The sequence below is a fragment of the Camelus ferus genome, chromosome 10 (assembly GCF_009834535.1).
Source record: "Camelus ferus isolate YT-003-E chromosome 10, BCGSAC_Cfer_1.0, whole genome shotgun sequence".
Classification (NCBI taxonomy): domain Eukaryota; kingdom Metazoa; phylum Chordata; class Mammalia; order Artiodactyla; family Camelidae; genus Camelus; species Camelus ferus.
The window spans coordinates 68,001,271-68,013,512 of record NC_045705.1 but is presented as its reverse complement, the minus strand read 5'-3'; the positions used below and the strand labels follow the sequence as shown (position 1 = coordinate 68,013,512).

The window sequence follows — 12,242 nt, the reverse complement described above, 5'->3', positions numbered from 1 at the left end:
GTGGAGTGGGCCAGGGCTGGATCCGACTGCCCGTGTGCCCGATGGCATTTGGGCTTGATTCTGTGACCCAGTGCTGTTAAAGGACCACTTTAGGCTGGGGTGACCTGAGGAGTCTTACGAACTTATTCTGGTCTGGGGCCTCCTGGAGGCAGGAGTCCTCCTTGCTTGAGGACCGGAAATGGGCAGGGTGAGCTGGAGGGGAGGCTCAGACCAGAGTATCTGGCCATCACTTGGGGGCATGGATGCAGCTGGAACAGAGGTGGAGAGTGTCCTGGGGACTGAGCCCCAGGTCCCGAGTGCTGATGGAGTGTCATCTGTCACACTCAGTGAGCGCCCACCCCTCAAGCTCCCACACCTCACCTGCCTGAGTGCCGAGCGCACGCCAGCCGTCCTTGTGGTCACCATTGTCCCCGGGAACCCAGGAAATGTTGGGCTGAGGGGACCCATTGTGTTGTTGGGCTTTCTGGCACCACAGGTGGTGTCGGCTGAGCCCTTGCAGGGAGAAGAGGGCGGGAGACAGGCCAGATGACCCTGATCTGGAGGGTGGGCAGCAGTCTGAGTGTGGGGCCCAGGAGCAATCTGGGGAAGCCACTCAGGGGCGACTCTCAAGAAGTGGGTGTCACGTCAGCTCCGCATGTCCCATGTGGGGCAGGACGGAAAAGAATCCCTTGAATTTGGCTCCCGAGGGTGCCCCTCATTGCGGGGATGTCATGTAGTCATTTGTAGTGTGGACGTGTGGACTCGGGGTCGGCTGTCCTGGGTTTGGCTCCCTCCCTGCCGCAGAGCTCCTGTCCGGCCTCAGTGTCCTCACCCGAAAGATGAGAACGGTGGCGCTGAGATTTGTGAGCTCATCCTGGCATGAGGGATGTGCTCTTGTCACTCGCTGTGACCGTCACTGCCAGAGCTTACGTAGGGTGGTCCTGTGGAGGGGCTCTGGGAGCCGGGGTGGGAGGGTTGGGGGAGGTGCTGCCTGCGGGTCTGCTGCCTGGACAGCCGAGCTCGGGCCCGGCAGCATTCTTGTTCAAGTGGCGTCTGTGGGCTGAAGTTCCGTGCCGTGTCTGTGATGCCCTGGGTCGGGTACCAGGAGGAGGTGAGGCCCCAGCCCGCAGAGCAGGGCAGGCAGGTGGACGGACGTCTATAAAGGGAGAAAGTCACAAACATGTAGTTTTCCTTCAGCTCCTAAAAACATTGTCATTTCAAACATCCCATGTATGGAGATGTCACCAAACTGCGACAGGTTGAATTGTATTTAATCCTCACTGCAGAGTACCCTGGGCCAGGTGTCGCCAAGCCTATTTTGGACAGGGCAAAAATAAGCAGTCCCTTGATGCCGTGGAGAAAGCAGCGTTCTTCGTGACGTTGGACGAAACCGAACAAGGATACAGGAAGGAAGACGTGGAGACGTCGATGGACAGCTACGCCAAGTCTCTGCTGCACGGCAGGTGTTTCGACAGGTAGTCACTTACCTTCTGGAAGACAGTGGTCTGCCTGTGAACGTGGGGGAAACGTTGCACGTGGCTGATACCCAGTCTCAAGTATCTAGGCTTGTAAGGAATAAGACTAGCGTGAAAATGTTAACTTGTGATTCTCTTCTTACCACCCAAACTGTCTCACACACACACACATGCACACGCCTCCCACAGCACATTTGAGATTCTCCCCTTCTCTGTGCACGACCACCTCCGTTCGGAGATGCTAGGGAGGCATGGCTACTGGTTACCTGGAACCAGGGGAGAGAAGGTGGTGCACAGGGCCTGACCTGGATGTCAGTTCTGATCACGTGGCTGCAGTGAGGCTGTTCCACCTCCTGGAGCCACTTTTTCCTTGCGTGTGAAGTGAGGTCCTCCCTGCCCATCAGGTTGTGGGCAAGGACTGGCTGAGGTGGGGGCGGGGGTGTGTGGCATGGACAGCCAGTATCCGCAGGTTCTGCACCTGTGGATTCAGCCAACTGCGCATTGTGGACTGTGTGTAAGAGCCACGATTGGTTGTGGAACCTGCAGGCACGGAGGGCCATCTGAGGTGTGAGCATCCTCAGAGTTTGGTATTAGCAGCAGGTTCTGGAACCCACCCACTGAGATACTGGGGGACGACCATGCAGCCACCCCCTCACCCCCCACCCCCGGTCTCTCCGCGGTTGTCTTGTGCATCCTTTTTTGTTACGATACACTGTTCTCCTTCTGGTCTCCGGTACCTAAACACATACTTCTGTGTCGGGAACAGAGGAGAAGCGAATGACTCAGAGCCCCATGTGCACTTTTACTGTCCCCTGCGGAGAGTTGTGAACGTCTGTGAGCCATTTGAGGGGAGGGTGCAGAGTCAGTGGGCCCTACCGGAAGAAAACACACATCGTTGGGTTTAGTTCTGTCTTTGTGAACGTTTAAGTTCCATAGGTGTCTCCGTTTCCCGTAGGTGGTTTGATAAGTCGTTCACATTTGTCGTCTTCAAAAACGGGAAGATGGGCATGAACGCAGAGCACTCCTGGGCCGACGCCCCCATCGCCGGCCACCTTTGGGAGGTGAGTTTTTTGTAGGTTGAATTTGAGTGAAAATTGCTGTTGGAAAGCCAAACCCCAGACAATTTAGTTTCGTGGTGTATCCAGACAGAAAGCAGTTTTAGCGGGTGTCAGTGCTGCATAGAAAGTTCAATGAGTCACCCAAGGTATTCCTGTCTTCATCCCCCGTGGCTGAGGTTCCTTAAATGGAAACACATCGAATGTCATGTCCTGAGCGGAAATAATGAGATGGCCTTGGCTTTAACGCCAAGACTCCAGGCCGGAACTGAAGTTCAGGTACCATGAGACATCACCCCTTCTTGGCTCTAGACTTCCCTGTCTGCCAAATAAAAGCAAGTGTATTAAAATCTTTGTTTATAAAAATGCAACGTGCCTTTTACCATATCTTTTAATTTTTAGAATTACTAAGTTTTTGAGAAACTACCAAATCTCTATCATCCTCTCCCTCCACCTGTATTTTAAAAACACAGTGCAGATTGGTCCTGCCACCTTTTAAAATGTTTTTAAGATTCATTTCTCTTTGAGCTGTTTGAACTGTGTCACATTTGGCATGAACAGCTGAATGAAGGTTTTATTTTCTTAACTCACCTGTGAGGTTCTTGTTGAAGGAAACTGCTGAACTCAAGGCATATCAACAGTGGATCTGACAGACAGTGAAAGACATATTATATGCTATCACTTGTAAGTGGAATCTTAAAAAAATGACACAAAGGAACTTATTTACAAAACAGAAACAGACTCACAGACATAGAAAACAAACTTACAGTTACCAAAAGGGAAAGGGGGGGTTATGAATTAGGAATATGGGATTAACAGATGCAAACTACTATACATAAAATAAGCTACAAGGATTTACTGTACAGCACAGGAAACTATATTCAATATCTTGCAATAACCTGTAATCTGAAAAAAATGTATAACTGAATCATTTTGCTATACACCTGAAACTGACACAACATACTTCACACAAAAAAACCCTAAAAACCCAAAACAAAACAGTGGACTTGACCCAGAAATTGTGTCATCCTGTGTTCATGAGACTTGAGGTAACTTTGTTTAAAGCAACACCGCCCTTGAGAGTCAAACGGAACACGTAGTTTTGCTGCTGCTCTAATAAATGGAGGGGAACAAAATGTACCCCCCATCCCTGCCCACGAGGGAGACACACCCCTGTGACGGCAGGCTGGTCGCCTCACCGTCCTGCACAGGGTGTGGAGCCCGGGGCGTGTCCCTGAGATCACATCTCGTGGTGAACTTGTGAGGAGACCACAGGGGTGTTCTGTCACCCCGTCTCCGCTTCTCTTGACCTCCATGCCTCTGGTTAGGGTCTTGGCAAAATTCAACCTGCCGTTCCTTCAACCAAGGGAGGTTTTTTTAATAATGTGGGGATAAAGGGTAAAAAAGAAAAAAAAAATTACTCCAGTCTGTAAGACAGCGGTGTGGTCCTGAGACATCACTACATGATGGAAAGGTACCAAAAAGGCTCTCCACTTAGCGCCGTCTTTGCTGGTGCCGACAAAGGCCTCAGCGGAGCCTTTCAGCTGAAAATCCAGCAAAGATCAAACCCCTTCGGCACCGCTGGACGCAGCAACAAGACACTTTAAACCTCTCTGCAGAGCATAGTGGTCCAGGCCTGTTACACCCTGTTCCAAGGACTCTCCCAGTAATGAGTGCATATGAGCTGTTCTTTGGAGAAAGACTGAATCATAGGCAGTCCGGACTCCAGAGGGTAAAGTTACGCAGTAGTGAAATCTGTGGGATATTGACAAGGTCAGGCGTGTTTTCCTCAGTACTCTGGGGAAGATAAGGGTAAAAGGGTTTAGTATTAGACCAGGGTGACCAGCTGGAAGTGGGGTGTTCAACTATTAACTGCCCACTTGACGGAATGGCCGATGACTGCAGGGGTGGGACAGGAGCCCAGATGCTCCCCCACGTGGATGGGAACTGACCCAGTCTTGTCATAGAGGCCCATGCAAGGGCTGGTTAAGGGGCCGGTATGGGGACACCAGGCTAGTTAAAAACAAATCTGGTCCAGGTTGAATCCTGTTGGCATTCAGTGCACTTCTGATTAATTGTATTGGACTCTGGGGGATCTGATGCAGAGCAGACACAAATAAGCTGGCATCTTCACTTGCTCAGGTCTGCAGGATGCTGAACACACATGCACGTGGGCCCCTCCACACTGCCCTGTCCTGGAGCCCCTGCCCCCTCACCATCTGACAATATCACCATCTGACCTTGGATTTTTTTTTCCTGCCTTCCCTCACTGGCATGTAAGCTCCCTGAGTGCAGGGATTCCTTTTTAAAAATCTGTTTATTGGTGGAAAGGGTACAGCTCAAATGGTGGAGCACATGCTTAGCATGCACGAGGTCCTAGGTTTAATCTCCAGTACCCCCTCTAAAAATAAATACATAAACCTAATCCCCCCCCAACAAAAAGTAAAATAAAATTAAAAAAAAAATAAATCTTACCTCTAATAAATAAAAAATTTGCTTGTTACTTTGAGGTGAAATTCACATACCATAAAATTCACCCTCTTAAAAGTGTAATCAGTGTTTTTTGTGTATTTACAAGGTGTTGTTTAACCATCACCACTCTCTAATTCCAGGACATTTTCATCACCTTCAAAACACACTCCCCACCCCTGTCTTGCCCCAGCCCCTGGTAACTACTGATCTCCTTTCTGTCTCTGTCAGTTTGCCTGTTCTGGCCATTCACAGACATGGAATCATACAGTGCATGGTCTTGTGTGTCTGGCTAATGTTTTCAAGGTTCATCTGTGTTGTGCTGTTATTGGTACTTCACTCCTTTTTAGGGCTGAATACTATGCCTTTGTATGATTAGACCACATACTGTTTTTCTGTTCATCACTAGATGGACATGTGTATTTTTTCCACTTTTTAGCTACTGTAAATAATGCTTCTGTGAACGTTAGTGTACAAGTTTTTGTTGTTGCTCTTGGGGGGAGGTAATTAGGTTTATTTATTTATTTATTTTCTTAATGGAGGTGCTGGGGATTGAGCTCAGGACCTTGTGCATGCTAGGCATGTGCTCTACCACTGAGCTATACCTTCCCTCCATGTTTTTTTTAATTGAAGCATAGTCAGTTTACAATGTATCAATTTTTGGTGTACAGCATAGTGATTCAGTTATCCATACATATATACTTCTTTTTATGTTTTTTTCATTATAGGCTATTACTAGGTACTGAATATAGTTCCCTGTGCTGTACTGTAGGACCTTGTTTATCTATTGTATATGTATAGTTGTGTGTATGTTAATCTCAAATGCCTAATTTATCCCTCCCCCTCCCCCTTTCCCCTTTGGTAACCATAGTGTTTTTTCTATGTCTGTGACTGTTTCTGTTTTGTAAATAAATTCATTTGTGGGTTGTTTTTTTTTTTAAGATTCCACATATAAGTGATAAATGCTGGAGAGGATGTGGAGAAAAGGGAACCCTCTTACACTGTTGGTGGGAATGTAGTTTGGTGCAGCCTTTATGGAAAACAGTATGGAGATTCCTTTAAAAACCTAGAAATAGACTTACCCTATGATCCAGCAATCCCACTCTTGAGCATGTATCTGGAGAAAACTTTATTTCAAAAAGACATCTGCACCCCAGTGTTCATAGCAGCACTATTTACAATAGCCAAGACATGGAAACAACCATCAACAGGTGACTGGATAAAGAAGATGTGGTATATTTACACAGTGTCTAAGTTTTTTTTTTTAAGTGTGGTTCACTTTTTGAAAATTTTTTTAAAAATTAAAAAAAATTTTTTTGGCAGGGAGGTAATTAGATCTTCTTACTCATTGATTGACTTTTAGAGGCAGTACTGGGGATTGAACTCAGGACCTCGTGCACGCTAAGCATGCGCTCTACCACTTGAGCTGTACCCTCCTCGCAGTGTGCAGCGTTTATGTGAACATGGGTTTTCATTTCTTTTGAGTACGTACCCTGGAGCAGAATCGCTAGGCCATGTGGCCACATGTAACCTTTTGTAGAAAGGCAGAAATTCTTGTCTGTTTTGTTCGCTGTCCTGTCGCTGGTGCTCAGAAGCATTGCTGGCCCATAGGAGGTGCTCAGTCAATACTGTTGAATAAATTGGCTTAGGTTCACCTGCCAGCAAAGAGAGGACTTCTGCACCTGTGCCCAGGTCCTGGCTCACCAGAGTGTGAACTCAGACACACTCTTCCCCTCCCCGAGGCCGTTTCCTATGAGCGGGAATAAAATAGTTAGCACCTCGTCCGCTGGATGTAATTCCCCCAGGCTAGTGCCCAGAGGGCACGAGCTCGTAGGCGGGACCTGGAAGGAGGCTCCGTGCGCAGCGGACACCCTGCTTGAATCTGGGCCGTGCTCCTCACCCATCTGAAAGCTGTTGAGCCCCTTCAGGTCCGTTTTTCTCTCCCCTGAGATGGTGATGAGAACTGTCCCGTTAGGTGGCCGTGCAGAGGGTGTGAATGCGCAGCAGCCTGCAGGCACGTACCGGACGTCAGCGTTAAGTCTTAGTGACACCTCTAGAGAGAGCACAAGGGTTTGTCCACTTTGGGAGGTCAGGTACGTTGTATGTGACGCTATAAACTGTAGTGACCTCTGGCGTGACGTGTACATCGTTTTCTCTCCGACAGTATGTCATGGCCACTGACAGCTTCCAGCTGGGCTACACGGAGGACGGACACTGTAAAGGGGACACCAACCCAAACATTCCATACCCCACTCGGCTGCAGTGGGACATCCCGGAGGAGGTACGTCCGGGTTACCAGGCAGCTGCCCGTTACCTTGGGTGGGCAGTGAGTTGAAAGGCTCACAGTCGAATTGTCCGGCTGCCCTTCCCGAGTGCTCCGCGAGCTCCTCGGAAGGCCGCGGAGACGGAGCTTTGTCCGCCCGGGGAGCTCCTCCTGGAGTCGCGGGGCCACTATGGTTTCTGTTGCTTAGAAGCCTTGGTAAATATTTCTTCTTCCATGTAAAGCTTCTGGCTAAGATTGTCAGTGAGAGTCCCAGCTCACACTTAGCTAGACATGCCAGCGAAAAAAGTGAGACGCAAGAGCTTTTCCTTTGGAGCCGAAATACTCTGAATCACTGATCTGTAGCCTTTGTCCCTCTGAAGTGTTCTCCAATGCGGGTCACTGGGAGCCCTTTCAGGACGAGATTTTAGGGCTGGAAATACCAAATCTTAGCGTATCTAATCCAAGCAGGACCTCCTGGGACCTGAGAAGTCATTTTCGATGTAGAAAATATCAGATCTAGTGCAGCAGTCTCCTGCCTGCGTTTTTTGCATCCACCCTGCATGCCCGGGGCTGGTGTGTGTCCCTCAGAGAGGTGTAACCTTGTGCTAAAGTGTGTGGCTTAGGGTCCTTGTAGCTGACCAAGTCACCTACCATTTGTTAAAAATAATTTAATGGCTTTTATTTCTTAGAGCAGTTCTGGGTTCACAGCAGCACTGAGTGGAAGGGACAGGGGCTTCCTGTGTCCTCCCTGCTGCCATGCACGCACAGCCTCTCCCACTGCCCCACCAGTTGGTGCATTCGTTACCGTCGACAGAGCTCACCGACAGGTCATCGTCACCAAGGCCCATGGCCCATAGGAGGGTCCACTCCTGGGGTTGTGCGCTCTGTGCTGTGGACAAACGTCTGAGGACGTCACAGCGTCCCGCGGCGCGCTCCCTGTGCCGGGGGCGCCATCCCGGCCACCTCTGGTCTTCTCACCGGCTGCGTCATGCTGCCGCTCCCCGCCGCCGCGGAGCTGGGCCCGTGCAGAACGCAGGCGTCTCGGGCTGGCTTCTTTCACCTAGAGATGTGCGTGTGACATGGCTGCGTGGCTGGGGGCTCGCTTCCCTTGTGTGCTTGTACCGCGGTCCGTGTCCTTTTTAACGCTGGTCCCTTGACGGGCAGCACGTCAGGACAGTGAATCTCACAAAACAAAACCCGTGACTGTTTGAAATGGCCTTGGGGGCCCATGGGAGACCAGGAAGCCCCAGTCTCCTCCATGCGTCCCTCCTGGTCCTGTTCCGCCCTCTTCAAGGGAGTGGGGACCTGGGGGAGGGGAGACACATAGCTAACTTACTGCGGCTCTTAGATTCGAAAGATCAGGGGGAAAAAAAACCAAGAAGAGAGCGTGATGTGTGTGTATCTGAGCAGCACCCCTGCTGGCCGCGCAGGAAGCCAGCTGCCACTTTCTTCAGGGCATGTGTCAGGACTTTCCCTCCCGTTCAGTAAACCTTCTCTCCTCTTCCTCAAGTGCCAGGAGGTTGTAGAGATGTCCCTGAGCACCGCGACCCGCCTGGCCAACGACGTGGACTTCCATTCTTTTCCGTTCACCACCTTTGGTAAAGGGCTGATCAAGAAGTGCCGGACCAGCCCGGACGGCTTCGTGCAGCTCGCCCTGCAGTTGGCCCACTACAAGGTGAGGCCGCCAGCCGGGGCTTCCGTCCTGAGCCCCGTGGGGTCCCTCCACGCGGGCCCAAGGCCGTTTGCCCGACAGGTAGGGAAGGCCGGAGACCGTCCCGGGAGTGGACACCGCCTCCTCGTGTCCCCGTGTGCGGTGCTCCTGCCACAGCCGGGAGGGGCCGCGCATCCGGCAGAACCCCTCGGGCAGCAGCCGTTTCCTGTATTACGCAGGATGGGGGAGTGTGGGGGGTGGACACCAAGGGAGATCTGTCTGCTCTGCGCAAGGGAATTAAACCTTTAAGCTACCGATCCTGGGGTTTGGTAACGCGGAAATACTTAGGGCACATGACTGGGTGTCTCTGACCTTTCACATCCTCTCCCATAAAATGGGACATGCCTGCCCCCTGGGAGGTGCTCTGGGACGCAGAGGGTCCCTAGATGTGCAAAAGCCTGGGATATTTCAACCACCTCTCTCGGCAAATTTTGGCTTGCACTCAACGGCCCCATTGGAGGCGCAGCCTAGGCCTCTAGGAGGACCTCAGTGGGACTTTTTTTTTCATTGGATGGAACATTCCACCCTAAGAGGGCACTCCTGGTTCCAGGGGCAGCAGAAGTCCTGTGGCATTGGCTCAAGACATGCCCTGTTTTTAACGGAGTACTTCTATTTTAAACCTTGAGTGCTGTGCACAGACATAACGTGCAGTCCTGGGTAACAGTTCTGCGTTTTTTTGAGTTTTGCTTCAGATCCGACTTTGGTCTGAGTGCTTTGCACATATCACTCTCGCAGTCCCCTCACCAGGGAGGCACTGTTATTGGCCCATTTTACAAATGAGAAAACCGAGGTCCAGAGCAGCAAAGTGATCCACCAAGGTGACACTAATGTAGGTGGCAGGGATGGATGGATCCAGGTGGCGGCACCGGAGTCTGTACCTGCAGGTTCGACCCCTCTGTAACTCAAGCAGGGAAAATAAACAGATGCATAACAGTAAAAGGGGCAGCGTTAGTATCAGATAAGCAACAACTGATGGGTCAAAACTGTACTTAAAATCGACTGTGATGCAGTTCTCCATAAAGATGATCACGATCACGATGCTTTCTTTTCCCAAGTCACACAGTCCCTGAGATGCATGAACCAGAAGCAGTTAGACAGAAGCAGGGTCACTGCAGGAGACATGGACTTTGTCTGGCAGATCAAGCGGCTAAAAGCTCTAACAAGACTGAGATGCTGGATCTTAGAATTCATTATCTTCATCTTTAAAGTTGATAAGCAAACTGCACATAAATATAAGAGCTGTAAAAAGGTGGTGAAACTTCAGATCAGGGAAGATTTTAATAAGAGAACACCAAGTTGCATAGAAACACACTTGACAATCTTGATGAAAGGATGATTTTCTGCAGCAGCACAAATGAGTAAAGCCAGCCACAGACAAGGCAGACAGCCTGAGAAGGTCTTTGTGTGAGTGACAGTGGGAGGTTGTCGGAGAGCCGCCCGCCACCAGGAACTGTCTCAAGGCAGCTTTGTGGCTTTGATAAGCAGGTGGCTCCAGAGACTTCAGGAAGGAAGGAAGCTGCCCAATGGCTTCCCAGAACCAGTGTCACTCTGGTTAAGACAGCAGAAAAGCTTTTCTGATGAGGAAGCATGCACAGCAGGGAGACCTCATGCTGAATCACCCAGAGACCAGGCTCTTCCTGGTACAGCAGTGATTTCCAAGTAGGAGACACAGTTGGAAAATGTGCTGTGAATTAGAAGCAAAAACCTAGGCTCCCCAGGCCTCTGTATATAAGCCAGACAGGATCTTTGGGCAGGAAGGGATGGACACCCTTGGAAAGGAGGGAAGGCCATGATTTTGGAGGTGAGTGTTCCCAGTTCACACGTTCAGTATGAACACAGTCAGAAGTCTGAAGATGATTTTAGCAGCTTGACCAATGGATCTCCAAGTTCATATGACAGGCTCATATTTGAGGATAACCAGTAATATTCTGAGAAAGAAAAAGCAATAGAGTGGAGATGGGGCAGGGGGAGGTGGAGCCCTGCTCTCTCAAAAGCCTAAAATATAGAAATTAGAAGCTAATAGTAATTAACATGGTGTGGTTGGGGTGCCCGAATGGTTCCATGAGACTGTATAACAGTTAAGCTAACATTGGCGGGAAGGGGCGACTTGATTAGTCAATGGAGTGGGAAAAACTGGCTAAATGGTTCCATTTGGGAAAAATAGCCCAATAGAAACATGGAGTCAGAGCAGAGTTTGGTGGTTCAGAAGAGAAGAAAAATACAAAGGCTCATGGAAGGTACGTGGAGAATTTAGTAAGTGCAATTTAAATAAGATCTGAATTTTTGCCTCTGCATTTTGCAGAGAGCTTGCTGTGCTTGTAAGGGTGGCTGAGAAAGGGGTGTCCTTCCTCAGCAGCTGGGAGTAGTGATCTGTGCAGCGCACACAGCCGGAAGCACGACATGGGAAAGTACTTCTGTTTCCCGGGCTAGTTCTGCTTTGAAAATTGTACCCATAAAGAAGGGACAGGTTCGCAAAGATGAGTTTGCCCCTCTGTAAAAATTTGAAGCAATCTTAAAAAGTTCTCAATATGAAATTTGTTAAATTATGATATTTTTTCATACATGGAGTATTACCTAACTGTGAAACGGTCTCTACGGTATATTCCATGAACAAACCTTGTCCACAAAACAAAACGGGACACTAGCCATTTTTTACAGGGGTCTGCAGACTCTAGCCCACAGATCGCCACCACCCTTCGCCTGTGTCCATGTGGCCCTTGAGCTAAGGATGGTCTTACATTTTTAATAGTTGAAAAAAGTTAAAAGAAGTGGAACATTCCATGATAGGTGAAAATCAAGTGAAATTTCATAGAGCAGAGATAAAGTTCATTGGCACCCGGCCACACTCGCTTTTTGCCATGCTGTCCATGGCTGTTTTGGGGCTGCGGTGGCCGAGCTGGACAGCTGCAGCAGAGGCCACCGGCCCACCAAGACGAGGGTATTCACTGCCTGCATCCGACAGAAGACGTTTCATGCCTCTGGCTTTACAGTGTGCAGTCTGGAAAGGATAGGTGGGAAGTATTGGCGGCCGTGCTGGGAAGGCTCATCTTCGTTTTCTTACATTTTTCTGTTTTAATTTTTTGCACAAACATGTATTACAATTACTCTTAAGTTACTTTTTCAAAGTTAAGGATTATTTGTTTTAATAACCCCAGCACTTAAGTTTATTCTTTGCCCTCTGGCCAGAAATGAGCAGAATTTCATTCTTTGTCCCTCCCCCAGGCCAGGTCTTCACCTAGCACTCAGTCTGTTATAAATGACCCATTGAAGTGATCTGTTGAGAGTGTAAA

At 49.5% G+C, this 12,242-nt stretch overlaps 1 protein-coding gene across 4 annotated transcripts in view; it reads left to right on the top strand.

Moving 5' to 3' along the window:
* The window catches only part of CPT1A (carnitine palmitoyltransferase 1A), a 50,162-nt gene that overhangs the window by 28,565 nt on the left and 9,355 nt on the right, over positions 1-12,242 (top strand). For all 4 annotated transcript variants that reach the window (XM_032490059.1, XM_032490058.1, XM_032490057.1 and 1 more), the window contains exons 11-14: positions 1,266-1,454; positions 2,410-2,515; positions 7,143-7,259; positions 8,752-8,916. In XM_032490059.1, coding sequence (XP_032345950.1) covers positions 1,266-1,454; positions 2,410-2,515; positions 7,143-7,259; positions 8,752-8,916 — 577 coding nt within the window. The remainder of the gene's footprint in view (positions 1-1,265; positions 1,455-2,409; positions 2,516-7,142; positions 7,260-8,751; positions 8,917-12,242) is intronic.